The following is a 23,040-nucleotide window of genomic DNA, read 5'->3' on the forward strand; positions in this document are numbered from 1 at the left end:
TTTTTTTACTGAATTATTAACCTTGTTTTATATTGAATATTTGGCCTGTGTGTCATATGTGTACCATAATTGTGCTTGGTGCCTGTGAAGGTCAAAAGAAGGCATTTTGATCCCCTGGAACTGGAACAGTAAATGGTTAACTACTTTGTAGGTGTTGGGGAATAACTGAACCCTGGCCCTCTGAGTCATCTCTCCAGCCTCCCTCCCTTCCCACCATCCCCTCCCCCATTTATTAATGAAACAGAATGGCCCTTATTTATCCCCTTGCCTCCCGCTTCCAACATCAATATGTCTGTCTGTCTGTCCATCTGTCAATGAAATAGAGTGGCCTTTATCCCACTTCCAAGGGCTTACACACATGAGTCATCACCCATGTGAGACTTCACTCAGTTTATAAACATTGATAAGTGGCAGAGCTAGGCCTTGATCCAAATCTTTTCACTCCAAGGAACTGTTTCTTAATACTCACCTTTGTTAGATAGAAGGCCAGGGCGAGAGCAGACACCATGGAGTCTAAGTCACAGGCTTCATTTCCTAGCACAACATGTAGAGGCCTGGACTCCTGGAGGGGAAAGAGACACTGATAAACCATCTGTGTGTTTCCCTTACCTCACTCAGGTGAGGCATCACATACATCTTCTCAGTGGCCCTCAGAGGATGTGATACCGTGACAGGGATCCAGAGAGAGGGCCCATGGCTTTTTTTTTTCTTTCTTTTTGTTTGTTTAGTTTTTTTGTTTGTTTTCCTTTTTTTGTTTTTTTGTTCTTGTTTTTTTTTTGTTCTTTTGTTTTTTGTTTTTCGAGACAGGGTTTCTCTGTGTAGCCCTGGCTGTCCTAGAACTCACTCTGTAGACCAGGCTGGCCTCAAACTAAGAAATCTACCTGCCTCTGCCTCCCAAGTGATTAAAGGCGTGTGCCACCACCGCCCGGCGGGTCCACATTTTAAAGCTAGGCCTTAGTAGTTATCCAGTCCTCAGAAAGATGCAGTTCCCCCCCACTGTATCCCAGCATGCTAACTCTCAGAAGACAGCACCATCATCAGATTGCTCAAGCTCCTTCAGGCACTCTCTGTGGGCAGTATCAGAATGCTCTGGAAATGGACAGTTAAGCACACCCTCAAGGATTCCAGGCCTAAGCTGCCACTCAACACTCCTATTTTCAAACTAGATGAATAATTTTTATATTTCTAAGTTATAAAAATAGGCAAAGAGAAACCTGGCAGTGGTGGCACACATCTTTAATCCCAGCACTTGGGAGGCAGACGCAGGTGGATTTCTGAGTTTGAAACCATCCTGGTCTACAGAGTGAGTTCCAGGACAGCCAGGGCTATACAGAGAAACCCTGTCTCGAAAAACAAAACAAAACAAACAAAAACAAAGAAAGAAGACTGAGCAAGCCATGAGGAACAAGCCAGTAAGCAGGACCCCTCAAAGGCCTATGTATCAGCCCCTGACCCCAAATTTCTACCCTCTTTGAGTTCATATCCTGACTTCCATCAATAATGAACAGTGATGAGGCAGCAGAAGCCAAACAAACCCTTTCCTACCCAGGTTGCTTTGGTCCGTGTTTCCTCACAGCAATAGGAACCTTAAGACAGCCATCTCCTCAGCCAGGAACCTTTGTGTTTTGGTTTGAGATAGGATGCCGCTACGAACTCAAGAGATCTACCTGCTTCTGTCCCCTTTCCTCCAGTGCTGGAATTAAAGGTGTGTACCACCATGGCTGACGTAGAACTTTTAAAAGTCTAGCTGCGGGCTGGAGAGATGGCTCAGTGGTTAAGAGCACAGACTGCTCTTCCAAAGGTCCTGAGTTCAAATCCCAGCAACCACATGGTGGCTCACAACCATCTGTAATGAGATCTGATGCCTTCTTTGGTGTCTCTGAAGACAGCTATACTGTACTCACATATAATAAATAAATAAAAATCTTTAAAAAAAAATCCAGAAAAAAAAAAGTCTAGCTGCTGATAATGCAGAGGGAGACAGAACTGATACCATCACCCTTGTTCCCATTCATCTCCTGAGTTCCTAGGATCCTCAAATACATTTAGACTAAGGTGGCTCCAAGAGCAGACAGGCTTTGTTATTTTTACTTAAACATTTGAAGGTGCCAGACATGACCCTAATACTGCTACACCCACTAAGTGATTGTTCAGTCTCTATGACAGCCAAGTGAGGCGTACACATACTCCAAGCAGTACCTACCATGCGAATGTGATGCACAGGCTTGTAATCTCAGCCCTTGGGAGTTGGAGGCAGGAGGATCAGGAATTCAAGTCTAGCCTCAGCTAAATACTAAATTCCAGGCCAGCCCAGACTATCTGAGTTCCTGTCTAAAAAAAGAAGAGAGTTGCGGTAGTGGCGCACTCCTTTAATCCCAGCGCTTGGGAAGCAGAGGCAGGCGGATTTCTGAGTTTGAGGCCAGTCTGGTCTACAAAGTGAGTTCTGGGACAGCCAGGGCTATACAAACCCTGTCTCAAAAAAACAAAAAGAAGAGAGTTGTTATAATCATAGTTTTAAAGTACTGGGGACTGCATGTGAGGAACCGCATGCACTCTACTATCGAGGGACATACCTAACCCTTGAGATAGGGTTTGCTAAGTAATCCAAACAGGCCTTGAACTCTTTGATCTGCCTATGTCAACCTTGCTAACACTAGGGTTATGGTCGTTGCCATCATGTCTGGTTTATGTGTTGCTGGTGAGTGAACCCTGGATTGTGCATGCTAGGCAAGCGCTCTATCAACTAAGGTATACCCCTAGTCCTTAAGCTAGCTTATTAAAGAACAACAAGAAGGGGGAGGGGATAGGCACGGTGGTGCATGCCTTTCATGCCAACACTTTCGAGCCAGAGGCAGACCTGGCAGTTTGTGGGCAGCCAGATCTACATTTCAAGTTCCAGATCAGCCAAGGCTCACAGTGAAACCCTATCTCAAAAAAATATATAACGCTGCCACCCCCACCATCTATTCTGTGTGTGCATGGAAAATGGAGGACGGCTTGAGGGTGTAGGTTCTCTCCTTCCACCATGTGAACTCCAGGTATCAAGTTCAGGTTATCGGGCTTGAATATGACAAAACAAGGTGTACCGGTCAGCACAAGGTTCTAAGGTTCCTTTGTTTTGACGTTGTTATTCTGAGCTGGCTAGCCTGTGCTGTGTGGGCTGTCCAGCACATTACAGAACAGTTGACAGGATCTCTGGCCTTTACCCAGGAGATGCAGATAGCACTGCAGTCATAACAATCAAAACCCGTCTCCACACTTGATAAACTAGCCCAGCTGAAGGCTACTGGGTTACATGAAGGAGGCATCGAGGTAGAAAGCCACCATGGCTCTTCGTCAGGGAAATCTGCTAGGCATAGAGTTTAGTAAACTACGAAAGGGGTCGGAAGACTAAGACATAGCAAGGGGCCCTTCACTGTCAAGTAATGTAATGCAACATTAGCAAAAAACTCAGAGGAAACCTCCAATCATTGTCCTTATTGATGTGACCTTTCTTCTACAGAAGTTTAGAGTTCTAGGGGTATACTCTGCCATAGGCAACTTTGTTCTTTTTTTTTTTTTTAAAGGGAAGGTCCTTTCTCACTGGCTGCCTTTTTTTTTTTTTTAAGATTTATTATATAAGTAAAATAAATAATACTCATATGAGTACACTTTCACTGTCTTCAGACACACCAGAAGAGGGCATCACGTCCCATTTACAGATGGTTGTGAGCCACCATGTGGTTGCTGGGATTTGAACTCAGGACCTTCGGAAGAGCAGTCCGTGCTCTTACCTGCTGAGCCATCTCGCCAGCCCCAACTTTGTTCTTTTTTTTTTTTTTTTTTAAAGATTTATTTATTTCACGTGTCTGGGTGTTTTGTCTGATTATGTGTGTATATGCACCATGTGCGTGCCTGGTGCCTGCAGAGGCCGTGAGAGGGCATTAATAACCTCTGCAACTGGAGTTACAGGTGGATGTGAGCTCCCAGGCGGGTGCTGCGAGCCACACAAGAGCAGCCAGTGTTGCTAACCATGAGCCGTCTGCTGCCCTTCATCTGCAGCTACTAAATAGGCTGCCGCTTTTGTCGTCTGTGGTGCTGGAAACTGAACCTCACGATGCATACATGCTAGGCAAGTGCTCCAACATTGAGCTCTAAGCCTATTCCAAGAAAGGCTTCTTCTTCCAAGCATTCTCTTCCCCATTTCTTACTCATACCACAAAAAGTAAAGTCCATTTGCCAGGCCTCTGGGGACAAAGGGCCCCTAAAGGATATCTGCTCTCAAGATCTGCCCATGCCCATTTCTCTAGGCCCATTTCAAGAGTATGGAACCCTGAGCCAGAGAAATGGCTTAGCGCGTGAAGGCGCTTGCTGCCAAGGTCTCATATGCTGGAAGAGCCAATCCTGACTCCTACAAATTATCCTCTGACCTCCATATGTGTGCCATGACACATAAATACAAAATAGTTGATTACTTCCTAAAGAGCTCTGACCCCTTGTCAGGTGTGGCACTTCACGCCTGTAATCCCAGCACTAATGAAGGAGGCTAAAGAGGGAGAATCACGAGGCTGAGGCCAGTATGGATTCCACAGAGAGTTATAGCAAAACCCTGTTCCAGAAAAATGAAGTACGAGGTATCCTAGGAATGCGGTGGGGGCAGAAGTGGGGACAGAAGGACCAGAAGTGTCCATTGCGCTGTATGTTTGAAGCCAGCATGTGCTCATGTGAGGCTCTTTCCTCAGAAAGGTGAAGAAACAATCAAGCAACCACACACATCAGGGCTGGAGATGTAGCTCAGGTAAGAGTGCTTGCCCTACACTTAAGGAGCCCTGATCCGCTAACACAACACTATGTGAGCCAAGGGAGGCAACACACGCCTGTTGTCCCAGATATGAGTGTGGAAGAGGATTAGAAGTTCAGCTACAACTGGGCAGTGGTGGTGCACGCCTTTAGTCCCAGCACTTGGGAGGCAGATGCAGGCAGATTTCTGAGTTCAAGGCCTGCCTAGTCTACAGAGTGAGTTCCAGGATAGCCAGGGCTACACAGAGAAACCCTGTCTTGAAAACAAACAAACAAAAATATATATATATATAATTTTTGGAGACTTTTATTTTCTGCATTTGGATGTTTTGCTTGCACGTATGTCTGTGTGCCACTTGTGTGCATTGTCCACAGAGACCAGAAAGGGAGTTGTATCTTTTGGAACTGGAGTTACAGACTGTTGTTAGCCACCTTAAGTGCTGGTAATTGAACCAGGGTCCTCTGGAAGAGTAACTGGTATTTTTTTTTGTTTGTTTGTTTTTGTTTTGTTTTGTTTTTTTGAAACAGAGTTTCTCTGTATAGCCCTGGCTGTCCTAGAACTCACTCTGTAGACCAGGATGGCCTCAAACTCAGCAATTTGCCTGCCTCTGCCTCCCAAGTGCTGGGATTAAAGGCGTGCACCACCACTGCCGGGCGCAGCTGGTATTCTTAACTACTGAACCATCTCTCCAGCCTCAATTTCTTTTCTTTCCTTTTTGGTAATGTTTTGTTGTTTTTTTAAGATGAAACCTTGCTTCAAACTCAGAATCATCCTGCCTCAGCCTCCCCAGTGCTGGAACTGCATGTGCAGACCACCGCACCTGGCAACAACTAGACTCTTGCAAAGCAGTAAGAGAATTCTACACCCAAGATCCCAGTCACCTGACGTCATATTTCGTTCGACTCCTCCCGAGTCTAGGGAGGGACCCTATCTCCAAGACACCAAAGATTGTCCAAGATGGCTGTGGACCAAAGTGACAGGAAATCCCAAGATAAGTGGCTCAGAGATAATGGGCTCCCTGAAGCCGTAAGGGGCGCAAACACTTCGAGCCTTGTGTCCCAGCTGAAGGGAAGCAGAAGAGGACCAGAGAAAGGCTGAGGAAGGAGCGCAAGGAAGGTCTGGGAGAGCCTTTCTAAATCCTTATAACAGCACAGCTGAATCATGGCCAGCCAGGTCCCCAGTGTGGGGGAAAAGGACCAAAGCCACCTCACAGCGTGAAGGGAAGAGAAGTGGTCTCCAAGCTTCCAACTCTGGTGCTCAGCCAAGGCCAGCAGCAGATGGCAGGAACGCTTTGTCACTGTTGTCACTGGTGGCAGTCCTGGACCTGGGGTGACCACAGACATGCAGCCTTCTCTTCCTTCCCACCCCCCACCAGCACCGCCCTCTGTTGTCCAGGCCTGCCTGGATTAGGTGCCCCCTCAAACCATGGTGTGTGTGTGTGCCGTGTGAGGCCCTCTTTGCACTATTCACTGTCAGGAAACGGCAGAACACCATTTGGACAATCACAGACTACAACTGAGTCCAACACTGCTTCTTACTTGATATGGGGTCCTGGTTCCCATAGAGAGCAAGGGCAGGGCTGGGAGGATGGCTCAGTGGGTAGAGGCTGCCAGTCTTGACACCCGAGCTCAGTTCCTAAGACCAATGTGGTGGGAAGTGTTGGGAATCTTGCCAAGCTGTTCTCTGACCTTTACAGATGTGCCTGCTGCTGCACGTTCCCCACCCCCACAGAATGTAGAAATAAATGGTAACAATTTTTATTTTATGGGCTAGAGAGATGGCACGTGTATTGTCCTTCAGCCCCAGGGGATCCTACACCCATCTTCCTGCTTCTGGGGGCATCTCTATTCACATGCATATTCCCACACATAGATACACACACGTATACATGTAATTAAAACAATTTTTTTTGAGACAGGGTTTCTCTGTGTAGCCCTGGCTGTCCTGGAACTCACTCTGTAGACCAGGCTGGCTTTGAACTCACGGAGATCCACCTCCCTCTGCCTCGGACTAAAGGCTAGTGCCATTACACCCAGCTAAAAAAATTTGTTTGTTTGTTTGGTTGGTTGGTTGGTTTTTTGAGACAAGGTTTCTCTGTGTAGTCCTGGCAGTCCTGGAATTCACTCTGTAGACCAGGCTGGCCTCAAACTCAGAAATCCGCCTGCCTCTGCCTCCCAAGTGCTGGGATTAAAGGTGTGCGCCACCACTGCCAGGTTAAAATTTTTTTTAATGAGGATAAATTGGGCATGTTATCTTCAATCTCAGTACTTAGGGAGTGGGGGTTGGGGGCTGATGCAGAAGGACTGTAGCAACTCTGAGGCTAGCCTGTACTACACAATGAGTTCCAAGCCAGCCTGGATTACTATGAAACCCTAGCTCAAAAGAGCAAGAAGTGGACAACACTAACTTGTTTCATGCCATGCATGATTAAAAGAGATCACCTAAGAGTCTCTTCTGTGGGTCCTGAGTTCAAATCCCAGCTACCAACCACATGGTAGCTCACAATCATCCATAATGAGATCTGACGCCCTCTTCTGGGGTATCTGAAGACAGCTACAGTGTACTTATGTATAATAAATAAACCTTTAAAAAAAACCTCTTCTGTAAATGAAGCACCCTCTCCCTCTTCTTCCTCTGCCCCTCCCACACTGGTGTTCTTCTTCCTCTGCCCCTCCCTGCCCACACTGGTGCCACCCTCTAGAAAGCTCCTTGATATTCAGGTGGAGATCCTCCCCCCTGTCTAACAGTTCTCAGGAAGGAACTTCCTTAAGGGGCTCCATACCCTTCCATGAATGTGTGTGCCCCTGATTCCAAACTGGAAGATCCTTGAGAGTGGAAAGAGCACTCTTACGTGGAGACTCTTGTGTCCTTTTCATTTAGGAAAAATATGTAACTGTCACCTCCAACCCACCCCTCCAGTGGCTGAATACGAAGGCCAGGCAAGAGTGTCTGTTTTCTAACTAGGGGAGGAGTTCAGGGGAAATACAGCTAAACTTAGCCCCAGGAGAAACCTGAGCTACCAAGGGAAGAAACTGAATCTGAGAGCCATGAGAAACAATTTTTTTTTTTTCAAAGACAGGATTTAGCTATGCTGTCCTGGCTGGCCTTGAACTCACAAAGATCTGGATGCTTCTGCCTGGGATCAATGGCAAGTGCCACCAAACCTACTTAATGTTACTGCATCCCAGCTGACCTAGAGTTCGCTATGGAGGCCAAGCTGGCCTTGAAGTCCTGGTAATTTTCCTTCTTCTATCTCCCAAGTGCTAGGATTACAGCATGTGCCACCATAACTACTTTGTTGTTTACTGAGAGTCTATCTATGTAGCCATGGCTGCCCTAGAATTTGATATGTAGACCAGGCTGGTCTTTAATTCACAGAGATCCTCCAGCTAGTACTACAGGTACATACCCAGTCATAAGACTTTCTGCAAGAAAGGGACAGGTTATGGCTCATTGGGTAAAGGTGTATGCTGTCCAGCCTGACGACCTGAGTTCAATCACTGGGACCCATGTGGTGGAGTATTAATTCTTGAAAACTGTTCTCTGACCTCCATGTGTGCACTGTGGCATATGAGTGTATGCACACACACAAAAATTAGTGTAATATAAACACAAATCTAAAGGAGTGAGACTGGAGAGATACTCAGTGGTTAAGAACACTTGTTGTAGCTGGGCACGGTGGCAAATGCCTTTAATCCCAGCACTTCAAAGGCAAAGGCAGGCAGATCTCTGAGTCCAAGGCCAGCCAGGGCTACACACACACACACACACACACACACACACACACACGCACAGAGAGCGAGAGCGAGAGAGCAAGAGCGAGCGAGCGAGCGAGCCAGAGAGAGAGAGAGAGAGAGAGAGAGAGAGAGAGAGATAGGAGGAGGGGAAGAGGGAGAGGGAGAAAGGGAGGAGGGAGGGAAAAAGGGGAGAGAAATTCTGTCTTGAAAAGCAACAAAACAAAAACAGCACTTGTTCTTGTAGAGGACTCCAGTTTGGTTTCCAAAATCTACAGAGTGGCTCAAAACCATCCCATAACATCTATTTCAGAGGATCTGACACCTTCTAACTTTTGAGAGCATCAGGCATGCATGTGATATTCATACATACACACAAGAAAAACACTCGTACACATAAAAAAAAATAGATTTAAAAAAACTTGTCTTAAGAAGAGAAGGAGGACCATCAGTTGAAATAATGTAATAATGTATCCTGAAGTGTCTGTCTGTTTGATGGCCTGGAGGGAAGGCAGGAAGAGGGTTTAGGAAAAAAACAAAAAACCAAAAAACCACTTCCCTTCTGAGGATGACTATGGTAGATAGCTATTCTACATAATACTAACAGAAAAACCATGAGGCCTCTGGTTAAAGGATGAGCCACCATCCACTCCGGGAGTCATGCCTGAGAAGTATACCTTTGTTCCTAGCTCACCCTGAAATGTAGCCCCACCCCAAAGAGAGAGTTTTTCCTACTGAAGTACAAGATGAGTCACTAGGAATAGGAGCTCACTTAAAAACAAAAACAAACAGAAAGCCGGCTTTCCTCCCTCCCCACCCTCTCCATCCCCCCACACCCCCCTTTCCCTTGTTTATTTTTGGTTTTGTTTTCAAGACAAGGTTTCACGAGCTAGTTTGTTTGTTTATTTGTTTTTTGTCTTCCAAGACAGGGTTTCTCTGTGTGACCCTGGCTGTCATGGAACTCATTCTGTACACCTTCCTCTGCCTGGGGCTAAGTGATGGGATCAAAGGCTTGTGTCACCAGGTCACCTGTACCAGGCCCTTTCTGGTCCTTTATTTACTCAGCCCAGGTCTAGGAATCTGTTCTGTAGTCCAGGGATCTTTCAAACTCAACCTCAGCCACTAAGCCCAGCTACATAGATTTTCTTTCAGTGGAGCATGCTATTGTCATGCAGCAAAGACTACAGAAAAGTTTTCTGATGTCACATGCTAAAAATAAGGTATTGCAGAACTGGCTACAATCCGCTCTCTCTGTCCTATGCAAAAGCCAAGCATTCATGACTCCCACGGACGTCATTGAAAGGTGTGTCTGTCTGGATCTGGTTTCTCTTTTACAGAGGCACATGTGAGAGTCATCTAGCTGAAACATCCATCATCTTATTGATCATCAAGATGGATTCTGCTGATCTACTGGGCTTGGCCAGTGTCCTTCACTACCCCACCTACATTCCTCCTGGAGATGCACCAGCCCAAAGAGGACAACCCTCTCTATCAAAAGACTGCTCTTTGGTCAGAGTATACCTGTCTCTGTACTCCTCTGCCCCAAACAAGCTCTTGTGTTTTTGAAACAGGGTCTGTCTATGTAGGCCATGACATCCTGGAACTTGCTATGTAGACCAGGCTGAGATTAGGTTCTCTCAGAAACAAGAAACATTAACAGGAGGCTGGAGAGCCAGGTGGTGGTGGTGGTGGCGGCGGCGGCGGCGCACGCCTTTAGTCCCAGCACTTGGGAGGCAGAGGCAGGCAGATTTGAGTTCGAGGCCAGCCTGGTCTACAGAGTGAGTTCCAGAACAGCCAGGGATACAAAGAGAAACCCTGTCTCGAAAAACCAAAAAAAAAAAAAATAAATAAAACAAAAACAAAAAACAGGAGGCTGGAGAGAAGCTCAGCAGTGCCTAGCACCACATGGTTGGTTCACAACAGCTTATAATTCCAGTTCTAGGGAACTTAATAACCCCGCTTCTGAACTTTGAGGGTATATGTGGCAGATTCTCATAGATACACAAACACACACAAATTTCTTCTTAAAAAGGAAACATTAACAGATTCTGGAGGAACTGGATGGAAAGGAATAAAAAAGGGTCTTTTATCTTTTACACTTCATAACTGTTTTGTGCTTCAATGTTTTCCTTATATACGTCTATAATCAAAAAGAATTAAAATTACTGGCATCCCCCAGCATAAACTGGCCCTGGCTTCTCAGGTAACATTCTTAGAGACCATGTTCAACTTACTCCCAGCCCAAGTGAGGCTGTGCACTGAGGAGATTCTAAGACCAGGTCACCTTCAGGAGGGAGTACAGAGGTTCACAAGGGAACTAGATTTCGCTCCTCGAAGGAGGAGTGTGGGGAAAGACGGGGATAGGGTGATGCTGGGGAAGTCAACTCTACTGCCAAACTTCTGAATACAAGAAATGCAGTGTCATCTATGGCAAAGGGTGTGGAGGGCAAGTGCGGGAAAGGAGAGTCCTGCTTCTGGGTGAGTTTTCAGATCCAAGAGCTTCTCGCTAAACAGTGGAACAGTTACCTGATTCTGGTAAAAATTCAACAGGATAGCACTTAGGATAATGGTCTACATCAGAGGTAGGAAATGCAGCAGTTAAGAGTGCTTGCTGCTCTTCCAGAGACCAGAAGTTCTACTCCCAGGACCCAAGGCAAGTAGCTCACTACTGCCTGTAACTCAAGATCCAGGCATCCTCTTCTGGTCTCCTCAGATACATGCATGTGCAGACATACACATACATTCAGACAGACAGACAGGAGTGCCATGTGGGTGCTGGGGATTGAACTCAGGACCTCTGGAAGAGCAGCCTGTTCTCTTAACCACTCAGCCATCTCTCTAGCCCCCAGGGTTGTTTTTGGTTTTGTTTTTAACTTATTTTTGAAGATTTTGGAAAAAAAATTTTAATTTTTAAATTATCTGTATATGTATGTATGTATAAGTACTCGTATCTTCATAGATTAGAGATCCCACATTCCCCTGGAGCTGAAATTATGGGAGGTTGTGAGCAATCCAGTATAGGTGCTAGAAACAGAATTTGGTCCTTTGCAAGAACAGTAGGTCCTTTTAATGGATGAGCCATCTTTTTAGCCCCTAAATATTTGTGTGTGTGTGTGCATGAGTGTGTGTGTGTATGAGAAGATGAAAAATCCATTGTTTTGTGAAGATAGGAAGAGTGGGAGAGGTGGACGGGATGAGATGGTTCACCAGGAATGAGCATTTGGTTTTTTTTTTTTTTTTTTTTTTCCGAGACAGGGTTTCTCTGAGTATCCCTGGCTGTCCTGGAACTCACTCTGTAGACCAGGCTGGCCTCGAACTCAGAAATCTACCTGCCTCTGCCTCCCAAGTGCTGGGACTAAAGGCATGTGCGCCAACACTGCCGGGCAGGAATGGGCATTTGTTACAAATCTAATTTTGATTGCTGGGAGGACCGGCTTGGTGGAAGGGAACATGGTGAAAGTCTCCTCTGACCTCCACATGTGTCTACTGCATGGGTGCCGCTCCCAACACTCCACTAAATAAATAAGTTTAACAATTTGTTCAGGGTTAGAAAAATGTCTCAGTGCTTAATAACTCAGACTGATCTTAGAAAGGACTTAGCAACCACACCTGGTGACTCACAACCACCTGCAACTCCAGGTCCAGGGAATCCAATGTCCTCTTCTGCCGCCTATGGGCACTGCCCTTAAATGTGCAAATACCTAAACACATAGATACAAATAAGAATACATGTTCTAATACATAGAACAAAAAAGAAAAAAAACTGCCGGGCAATGGTGGTGCACGCCTTTAGTCCCAGCACTTGGGAGGCAGAGGCAGGCAGATTTCTGAGTTCGAGGCCAGCCTGGTCTAGAGTGAGTTCCAGGACAGCCAGGGCTACACAGAGAAACCCTGTCTCGAAAAAACCAAAAGAAAAGAAAAAAAAAAAACTATTTTCAAGGGCTTCTGATCCCTGCACTTGGAAAGCTGAGGCAGGTGGGGCTCTTGAGTTTGAGACGGGTTTGATCTACTACATAGTGAGACCCTGTCTCATATAAGTAAAGTAAAATAAATTAAAAGATAGTCCAACTGGGCATTGCAGGAGACTCCTATAATCCCAACACCTAGGAAGCAGGTGCAGTAGGACGAGAAGTTCAAACTCAACCTCGACTACATTGGGACTTCAAGGTCAGCCTGGGCTATATAAGACCATCTCAAAAACACACTAAAAAGTAAACAAAATATGTAGACCTCAGGCAAAGTGTGAGGGCACACAATTCTTAACTAGCATCAAGAGGGTGGAGACAGGAGAAGCCCAGAAGAAAAGAAGTAACCAGTGAGAACTGGTTCAAATTGCGTTCTGTTATTGAAACAACTTCCCCCAAATATGGTGGTTCTTTTGGGGGGGGGGGTCATGAAGAGAGGGTAGTCTGTCCCAACCTCAGGATGTACCCCAGGCTGCACTTTAGCTAATAATCGTTCGTTTTGCCTCAATCAACTCAGGGCCGGTTACAGATTAGCAGCACCATGCCTGGCCTGATATTTTTCAAACGGAAATTTTTAGGGTAGCCAGCATCAAGTTGAACCTCACCCTAAATTCAAATTGAGGATATTCGTTTATCCATGAAGCTGAATCTACAGCAGAACTAGGCGACTTTCAGGGTTTGTTAAAGAACAGAGTCTAGCTGGGCAGTGGTGGTGCACGCCTGTAATCCCAACAGAGGCAGAGGCAGGCAGATTTCTGAGTTCGAGGCCAGCCTGGTCTACAGAGTGAGTTCCAGGACAGCCAGGACTATACAGAGAAACCTTGTCTCAAAAATCAAAAAAGAGTCTATTACCCAGAGGATTATTTTGTTCTGTTCTTGTTGTTGTTGTTGAGGGTTTTTTGATTTTGTTTTTGTTTTTTTTGGATTTTGTTTTCCGCCCCAGCGCTGGCCTGAACTGCCTCAGCATCCTCCCAAGCGTTGGAACTAGAGGCATGTGGCTACCACACCGAGCTAAGTTATTTTAATGAAAGACACCTGTCCGTTTCTTCAGGGGCAGCGAAACTAACAGTAGGGAGCCAGGTGACTTGGAGCCTCTAACGGGAATAGCGACCTAATGCCACACCGCCTGTCAACACAGCTGGGTGAGTCCAGCTGGCTCAGGAAGCACCAAAAATAAGCTACAAAGAATTCAGGGGCGTGCTTATGGTTTAGATTCCAAACACACTTTGTGTTTATCCCTTACCAAGGAGGCAGTATTTCGACGTGTGTACGTGTGTGTGTGTACGTGTGCATTAACACTAAAGGAGAACACTGGAAGCAAAGGCATGTAAGTTGTGGGTCAACATATATGCCTGATGCATTATTCTGTATATTTGTCATAAAAACAAAGATTTAAAGTAAAACACCACGACCGCCTCTACCTAGGGGGGCGGAAAGGCAAACCGCCATTCAGAGGCAATAATAAAGCCGTGCACCCAGGTGCCCTCCGCTCCCAGCGGCTCGCCTGGAGGCCAGTGGGCTGAAGCCCGCTCGCGGGAGGGAAACTGCGAGGGGCGGGGAGGGACAGACACACCTCGCCGGGCGAGGCTGGCGGACGCCTCACAGGTCCTGCTGCAGGACCCGACTCAAGCGAACCAAAGGACTGCTTTCTCCGGGCTCTCCCGCCCATGGGCGAAGGGTTTGGTCCTCCAGCTCCCTCGCGTCCACTTCTGCGATTCCTCCACACCGACCGTCCGGGCTCCCCAGATCCCACACCTTCGTCCTTCCCAGACCCCACGCTGCATTCCTTTCGGTCACCGACTAGGACCCGTTACCTGCAAAGCGGCTCGACAGTCTTGCAGGTAGTCCTCCATGGTAAAGCCCGAGGTGTGCCGTCGCCCCTCAGCGAGGAGAGGTAACCCGGCCGAATGTACCCCGCCCCAGACCTAGGGTCTAGAGCCGAGAGTCAGGGGGCGGGACTCGAACCCGCTACTAAAGGGTTCGGCCTCCGAACCCCAGGAGGAAGTACGTAATCCGGCACTCCGGGAGTCCGGCGTTACCCCGCCCCCAGCGGCGGAGGCTGGGTTCTGAGCCCAGAGGCTCATGGGAGGTCAAGGAGGAGTATATCGCGGTGCCTCTTGGGAAATGTAGTCCAGAAACTCGTGGTTCCCCCCCCCCCCCAAGTGAGCAGTTTTCGGAGTGCTATGACATGCAAATTGTGTATGTGTCACAATAACTCGCCTTTATGGCATCTGAACTTGCAGATAGGACTCAGTATAGTACCTTTCCATATATTACACCGAACATTTGTTTGACATTAATGTAAATTAATCTCTCAAAAAAAATTTTAAATACAAATTCTTGCTATGTAGCCCAAGCTAGTCGCGAATTTGTAATTTTTCTCCTCAGTTTCCTGAATACTGGATTCACAAGCCTGGCTTGGCTAGGACTTTAAACTACAACATTGCTGTATTAAAACAGTTTATTAAAACAGCTTCCCACGTTAGGTGTTTACTTTGTTTTTCTTTCTTTTTTTAATTCCCCCCTTTACCAAACTGACATATCGTGATCAATGTGTTTGTTCACGCTGGGAAAACATTACCATAATCTTTGACTTGCCGTCTTAAAACCTACTGTGGTGCCAACTCTTCCTGCTTCTTCATAGCCTTTCTTGTACAGCCTGAGCAAATAGCTCCTCGGTCTTGGACTGTTGCAACCGTGACTTTGCTTCCTGGGTCTCTGTTGCAACAGTTCTCTCGGCTTTCCGAGTTGCCTGGCGCCTTATCCTTTGGCCGTCACATCAATAGAGTTTAGAGGAGCCTTCAGAACGTAAGGCTAGGTTCCAACATCCCTTAACCGCCACTTGCGTGTCCCAGGGCAGACTACTTGGGGGGGAAATGTCCCTTCATCATAACATGTTCCCTCATTTTTTAATCTATCTCCAGATTTTCCTGCTTCTCGGGGAGGTGAGAAGAGGCAGAAGAGCGTCTTCCTCACCCGCGACCAGGTACACAGCTCAACCAGTTTCATTCCTAGCCTTTCAAAAAAAAAAATACAGGGAGGAAGGGAAGCTTTGGAAAGGAGCTCCGGGCGGGGGGGTGCTCCAGAAAATCAGGAGTGGGCATTCTCTTTCTTATTAAACGAGTAAATGTGCAAACACGACGCCCTTCTGCCCTGCTTTCTTGGCTCCAGAACAGAGGGCTGCGGCGGGCGTCCAGAGAGGTCTAATCGGCTGCTGCTGTCCCGCCCTGCTCCTGCTCCTCCCGGCTCTGCCAGGCCGCTTGCTTTTCCCGGTTCTCACCAGAGAGGCACACGCGCTCCGTCCCTTCCCTCGGCAGGCGGAGGGAAGAGAAGGGTCTGTTGTTTTTCTCTCTTCCTTTCTGCGGCTCACCGGGCTGCTGACCGGCTCAGACAGCCCGGATGGAAATCCTCGGTGGCTGAGCAGGCCCCTCCTCCTCCAGGGACCGCGTCCTTGGCTAATTTGTCTTTGTCCGGACAGGGGGAAAGAGGGAGAGAGAGAAGGAAAAGAAAAACCACAAACTTCCTTTGAAAGCCAGTTTGTAGGCAGGGCCTGGAGCTGGAGCGCACGCCGGAGGCTCGGTGAATCGGGAATCCTGAAGACTCTGGGAAGCCGGGGGACCGCCGAGGCTTGTCCTCGCCCCCTTGTCCTCACCTTGCTTGTCCTCGCCCCCGACCCTGCTCCGGCAGCCCCGGGGTTGGGCGTGAGTCCGGAAGTGGCTGCGACCCAGGCTGGAAGCTGCGACTGTAAACCAGTGTCAAGCCGTGTAAGCTCCGGGGCTGACAGCTGGGAGGCAGCTGACGCATTCGGCGCCCCTCAACGACGTCCCCACCTCCCGCGTAGAACCGCCAGAGTTGAGTCTTCTCCCAGGGCCGGAACCTCATCCACCTCTTTGAGGTAAAAACTTTGTTTTCAAACTCTCTTCTTTACCTCGTCTCTCGTAGCTCTCCCCACCCTCTCTGGGCGAAGTTGACACCTGAAGTCCCATCCGTGGTCTCTTAAGTCTAGGTCGCTTACAGGATCCCAGGCACCCGGAGCAGTTAAGAGATGGAGCAGTAAAAGAGACGCGGTCTCTTCATTTTCCCCTTATAAACAAACTCAAAACCCTCTCCCTCTCCTAGACATCCAGAATTGCTGGGCTTGCCTCTTTCTAGAGCAATCTCAAAGCATGTTGGCATGAAGAATTGCATTCAGTTGAGAAGATTGGGTAATACCAGTTAAAGAGGGGAGAGGAGCCCTGAGGGTGGGTGAAGTCCTTAAGTATAGACCTATTTAATATGCTTCTCCCACTCTGTAAATACCATCTACTGCTGATTAGGAGAGAACCAGAGTGATCTGACTCCCTGAAGAGAGGAAGTGTAGGATTCGGACTGAGGAAAAAAGAGGGACAGGGCGGAAACCCCGGGTTGTTTTGAGTACCCTCCCCTCATGCTTTTCTCCACGGGGGTGGGTCTTGCAAGGTGCAGCCCTCTGTTGCTCTCTCCTGCAAGCGACACAGTCGCTGTCCGCTTTCACTGAGACCCCACTCCCTCCAGTGGTTTCTTGTAGCTCCTTTCCATGGTCGAACTAGCTTTCCCAACCCCCAGTTAATTATTGATCATTTCTAGCCTTGGGCAGAAAATGAGCCATGCTTGTCTTTAGGCTTTTTAATATTTCGTAGGCATGGCTTCTGTTTCAAGGTTCACTCTAAGTGCCATGGGAGGGAAAGAGACGTGGAGTGGGGGGGGGGGGGTGGAAGGCCTCTGGGTAATTTTTGCTACTCTAAGTCTAAATTAACAAAATATAAATTACCTGTAGCTAGCACAAGTTATATCTGAATAAGGAGAATGATCAATTTACTATATTTATGTTATTTCAGTAACTTTGATGTTTCTCCGTAGCCCAGGCTGACCTCAAGATCCTCTTGCTGCAAGTCCCCTGAGTAATAGGGATTGGAAGGCCTGAGACACCACACCCAGCTGACACTCCTCAAGGCCTTTTCATAGTCCCCAAGTCTTGAAGGTTTACAAGAAGAAAGCAGGCAACCAGACCCATCTGTCTCTGCCCACAAGTGCTGGGATTAAAGATGTGTGCCACTATGCCCAGTGATACCACTTTAAAATGCCTCCTGGCTTTCTTCTTGTTACGGTGCTGGAGATCAAACCCAGGACCCTGTGTGTGTTAAGCACATGCCCTTCTGCTAGGTTATACTCCAGAACGGACCTTGTTTGTGTCCTGTTAATGAATAGGGGGCTCGGGGGTGGGCAGTGGTGGCGCACACCTTTAATCCCAGCACTTGGGGAGGCAGAGGCAGTTCTACAGAGTGAGTTCCAGGACAGCCATGGGGCTACACAGAGAAACCCTTTCAAAAAAAAAAAAAAAAAAAAGTGGGGAGGGGAGTAAGGAGACTGAAGGGAGGTATTTAGAGGCAGGAATTGCTTTGACTATCTGCAGGATGCCAAGTGCTGATTGACTGTAAGTTAAACAGGTCCAGTGTTCACATCCAAAGTGATCTATATGAAAGCCATAAAGAGCATGTGTGCAAATAGGTTGTGAGGCTTGGACCAGGGCATTGCCTATACTAGGCAAGGCTACACCACTCAGCTGTAATGGTCTCACAAAGATCCTCCTGCCTCAGCCTCCTTAGTAGCTGATAAAAGGTCTTTGTTATTATACACAACTAGAGGAGATATAGGTGTATGTTTATGAGTGCTTGCCTTTTGTGTACACCACGTGTGCTTGGTGTCCATGGAAGCCAGAAGAGGATAGCAGCTCCCCTGGAACTGGAGTTACAGTTCCTTGTCCTCTGTGGGTGCTGGGAATTGAACCTTGACTCTCTGGAAGAGTACTATGTGCCTTAATCACTAAGCCACCTTTCCAGCCCTGGGGTGTTTTTTTGTTTGTTTGTTTTGTTTTTTTGTTTTTTACGTTTTTTTCGAGACAGAGTTTTTCTGTATAGCCCTGGCTGTCCTGGAACTCACTCTGTAGACCAGGTTGGCCTTGAACTCAGAAATCGGCCTCTGCCTCCCAAGTGCTGGGATTAAAGGTGTGGGCTACCACCTCCCGGCTAGCCCTGAGGTATTTTAATGTAAATCAATAAGCAGCAGTTTCCCATTCCGCATAAATATCGAACAAGAGACCTGTGGGTACAAGCACTGCCGGAAACAACTAGGATCTGAAGTTGCTGTGTCAACTTTAGCTGGTGAGAGCAATCTACTGCAAGGATTGTGGGGAGTCCTTTGTGTGCCCCCTAACTAGAGTTGTTACCGGTAGCAGGATTAGAACCTGTGCCTTGGGCAGCCCTAACAAGCCAAGTTTAGCCTCTTGTCTTCAATAAGCCAACTAAAAGAGCTGAACTGGTAGCCGTAGGCCAGTCAGTGAAATGGCTAAGCTAGTCAAGGCTCTGGCTGCCTGACGCCTGAGCTTCAGCCCCAGGTTCCACGTGGTGGAAGGACCGAACAAACTTGAAAGTTCCCTTCTGGCCTCCAGGTGTGTACACACGCAGTCACTAGGTAAATGTAATAAAATTCAAATAGTCATAGTGAAAGGTAGAAAGGGGAAAAAAAAAAAGCAAAGATTGTTCAATGTAGCCACTTTAGGATTAGCGACAGAGAGATTTGGTGACATCCCGAAGTCTGTCACCAGAACCCTAAATGAAGGGTAAAGTTTCAGTAGAGAGCCCACTTTCTGTGCAGGTAAACAGCCTAGGGCTGGTCAAGGTGTGGTCTGCCCATTATTGACTGCCTTGCTTGGGCCTTAGCCTCGCCAAGGTTGTCAGATGAGCTGTTAGAATGCTGTGAAGTCTTTTCCTGGATACACGGTCCTCTCTGGCTGGATTCAAGGGTCAGTGGTTTTCTCCTCCAGGCTTGAGATTCCTGGGGGAAATTTCAGTTCCTTGGGATCCATTGTTTCAGTGGTCAGGTTGGCAGTGAGATGAGGGGCGTGAAGTGGCTCTTTTAGAACAGCGGTTCTCAACCTGTCGGGACCCCTTTGAGATTGTTGACCTAAGACCATAGAAAAACACAAATAAGTACCTTATGATTCCTAACAGTGGCAAAGCTACAGTTATGAAGTAGCCATGAAAATAATTTTATGGTTGGGGATCACCACAACATGAGGGGGGAATGTATGAAAGGGCTGCGGCATTAGGAAGGCTGAGAACCGCTGCTTTAGAATGTCCTCTGTCCTTTCAGGGATCCAACACTGATTCAAATCCCTTCCTCCACAGGAAGCCCCTCCCTAACCTTTTTACTGTGACTGGTTTGGGATTGTTCTAGGTTCAATGTGATCTTGTGAGAGCTAGGCTTGTGGCCCCAGGCCTCTAATATCAGCAGGTGGGTGGCTGAGGTAGAGGCATCACCAAGAATTCTAGGCCATCGACTGGCATGGTGGCACGCACTTCTAATTTCAGCACTCAGGAGACAGTCAAGTGGATCTAGGTCAGCCTCACCTACACAATAAGACCTTGTCTCAATACGTACATACGTACGTACATATATACATACATACATACATACATACATACATACATACATACATATCGCCTGCCTCTGCCTCTACCTCCCAAGTGCTGGGACTAAAGGCGTGTGCCACCACCGCCCAGCTCTCTTATCATTTTCCGTTTCAGGGAAGAAGACAGTTGCACCAGTATCTTCCATCCTTTCCAAGCCTGGAAACCCACATCCAGTTAGCCCCATCTGGTCACAGCAAGTCGGAGGTGAAATGAGCTATATCCTGTTTATACACACCGAGAAAAACTTAATCTGGAGCCAGAGTGGCCTACACTGTTCACTTTGACTTTTCTCTTTCCCTTGGCTTTGTAATTCAATGACCTTGTAGGCCAGGTTTCTCTTCTGCACACTAGAATAGCCCTAGGCAAGGTCTCTGAGGTCACAGAACACTTCCTTTCCCTCAGCTGACTCTATACCCATTATGGAGCAACCTCAGGCTGAGTGCCCAGCCCCTGGTATGGCCAATAGTGCCGAACATGTTGAATCTGAAAAACATGAGACCCTGTCTGGACCAGAGAAGCATCCTCAGGACAAGGACAGTGCAGATGCTGATGGGGCAGCTGGAGAACAGGAGCCAGGAGACCAAACTTTGCCACCAGTCCAGGATGGGGAAAATCTTGAGTGTCCTCCTCCTGAAACTAGCTCAAGTCCTCCTGGGCCAGCTTGTGAGACATCACCTAAGGTAGAGACAACTGAGATGTGTTCCAGGCCACAGGAGCTTCCCCAGTCCCCCAGAATCCAACAGCCTGAGCTAGATTTCTACTGTGTCAAGTGGATCCCCTGGAAGGGAGAACAGACCCCCATCATCATGCAGAGCAGCAATGGTCCTTGTCCTCTCCTGGCCATCATGAACATCCTCTTTCTTCAGTGGAAGGTGAGTATAGAATGTGTGGTGCTGGGCAAGTAAGATGTCCACAGATGTGCCTTTCAAAGATGCGTGGTTTGTTCATGTAGACATTCCTTACAATACCATGCTATACAATGGCCACTGTAAAAATAATTCTTGGAGAGATTTCTAACTTCTCTCCCCCTTGTTCTCAAACAACTGCTGGACATTTCTACACCTGATCTAACCTGTTTTAGCTCTGAAACAAAGACATAGAGACCTGTTTTGTTTTGTTTTGTTTTCATATTCTTTTTTTGCTTTTTTTTCAAGACAGGGTTTCTCTGTGTAGCCCTGGCTGTCCTAGAACTCACTCTGTATACCAGGCTGGCCTCAAACTCAAAAATTTGCCTGCCTCTGTCTTCAAAGTGCTGGGATTAAAGGCATGTACCACCACTGCCTGGTGAGACCTGGTATTTTTATTAACAATCTGCAAACCTGCCAGGCGGTGGTGGTGCACGCCTTTAATCCCAGCCATTGGGAGGCAGAGGCAGGCGGATCTCTGAGTTCGAGGCCAGCCTGGTCTACAGAGTGAGTTCCAAGACAGCTAGAGCTACACAGAGAAACCCTGTCTCGGAAAAAAAAAAAAAAAAAAGAACAATCTGCAAACCTAAGCTGGGCAGGTTCTGAGACGGGCAGGCTCTGTTCTAATGCTCTAAGGCTGCCTGTCTTGGCTTGCTCTAGTCCATGAGTGTCCTCGTGGAGTCTCTCCCTACTGCAACCTGCTCATGGTGACTCTTCATGGTCTCCGCACCTTTCCTCTCTTCGAGGTTCTCTCTCTCCCTACTCTATGGTCTCCTTCAGGACCCCTTCCTAGGAGTCCTGTCCTATCCTCTTCTCTGCCCAGCTATAGGCTGAAATGCTAATCAACCAATCATAGATGATGGAAAGTGATTTGCACATAACCTTGAGCCTGGAGATGCTTGACCATGCCATTATCATACCAGGTGTTTGAGGACAGATAGCAGCATCTGAATACACAGGACACAAAACCAGCCTCCAACAGGTTACCCCAATCTCACAGACATAGACATCTTACCACGTGGGGAATGGTTGGTTACACAAACTACGATTCAGGGTCCCCTGGGAAATCCTCCAGTAAGAACACTTTGGGATTTTTGTTCAAGCTCGACCCTGTCAGACATGATGCAGTTCTGTACCAGGCCGGGAGGGGGCACTGTGAGAAAGCACCCCCACCCCACCCCCAGTAGGCCAGCAGCTAGTACTGAAAGGTGGGCATAAGTAAAGTGGCCTCGGGTGCTGGAAACTGAGGGTCACTGAAGGCAGAGTTACACAGAGGCTAGTCTCTTAAGCTCTCTTGTTGAAGGGTGTCAACACAGAGCCTCTAGATGCCATGCCTCTGGAGTATGACAATGTGACCCTAGGAGCCACTTTCAAAGTTCCAATTGTTTGTTTGTTGTTTTTTATTTTTTGTTTGTTTTTTTGAGACAGGGTTTCTCTGGCAGTTTTTTTATTATTCCAGTGAACATTAGCTTTGTGCCATTCATTGAGACATCAATGCTGTCATGGGGTTTGCTCATTAGTATATCAGAGCCTGCCTTGTGACTGGCTCTGTATCTTGCAAGAATTACATTATTCTAAGTCACACAAAATGTTTTTCAAGTTACACAAAATGGTTTCACCTGTGTTTCTAACAGTAAGCGACACCTCATATATAGGGGTGGGGTGAGGAAATGTACTGTTCTATGATCCACTCCACCATCCTGATTTCTCTCAAGCCAGTTTTAAATTTCCAAATCACTTTTTTTTTTAAGATTTATTTATTTTATTATATGTAAGTACACTGTCTTCAGACACTCCAGAAGAGGGCATCAGATCTCATTATGGGTGGTTGTGAGCCACCATGTGGTTGCTGGGATTTGAACTTAGGACCTTTAGGACCTTTAGAAGAGCAGTCATTGCTCTTACAGGCTGAGCCATCTCGCCAGCCCCTCCAAATCACTCTTAGGTGCACCCCTGTCTCCCTTATTCTCTCACACTGGGAATGCCTGGCAGTATTTCCCATTTCTTTCTTCAACCCAGCTTTTTTTTGTTTTTGTTTTTGTTTTTGTTTTTTTTCAGACAGGGTTTCTCTGAATAGACCTGGCTGTCCTGGAACTTACTTGTAGACCAGGCTGGCCTTGAACTCAGAAATCCACCTGCCTCTGCCTCCCAAGTGCTGGGATTAAA

The 23,040-nt window shown here is 47.3% G+C and overlaps 2 protein-coding genes across 9 annotated transcripts in view; one reads left to right on the forward strand and one right to left on the reverse strand.

Moving 5' to 3' along the window:
• Positions 1-15,219, reverse strand: part of LOC116093401 (bcl-2/adenovirus E1B 19 kDa-interacting protein 2-like protein) — a 42,640-nt gene extending 27,421 nt beyond the window's left edge. For 2 of the 8 annotated variants that reach the window (XM_031374794.1, XM_031374793.1), the window contains exons 1-2: positions 15,093-15,219; positions 470-562 (exon numbers count right to left, since the gene is read on the reverse strand). In XM_031374794.1, coding sequence (XP_031230654.1) covers positions 470-508 — 39 coding nt within the window. In that variant the 5' untranslated portion in view covers positions 509-562; positions 15,093-15,219. Of the gene's footprint in view, positions 1-469; positions 563-12,123; positions 12,248-14,293; positions 14,625-15,060 lie in introns of those variants that run through there. The other 6 variants (XM_031374789.1, XM_031374788.1, XM_031374791.1 and 3 more) reach the window with 5 other exon arrangements.
• A 446-nt stretch (positions 15,220-15,665) lies between these two features.
• Mindy1 (MINDY lysine 48 deubiquitinase 1) overlaps positions 15,666-23,040 on the forward strand; it is a 13,961-nt gene continuing 6,586 nt past the window's right edge. Inside the window, exons 1-2 of the mRNA XM_031374797.1 lie at positions 15,666-16,374; positions 20,084-20,841. Of these exons, the coding sequence (XP_031230657.1) occupies positions 20,389-20,841 (453 nt within the window). The 5' untranslated portion in view covers positions 15,666-16,374; positions 20,084-20,388. The remainder of the gene's footprint in view (positions 16,375-20,083; positions 20,842-23,040) is intronic.

Source organism: Mastomys coucha, unplaced genomic scaffold, assembly GCF_008632895.1.
Source record: "Mastomys coucha isolate ucsf_1 unplaced genomic scaffold, UCSF_Mcou_1 pScaffold16, whole genome shotgun sequence".
Lineage (NCBI taxonomy): Eukaryota > Metazoa > Chordata > Mammalia > Rodentia > Muridae > Mastomys > Mastomys coucha.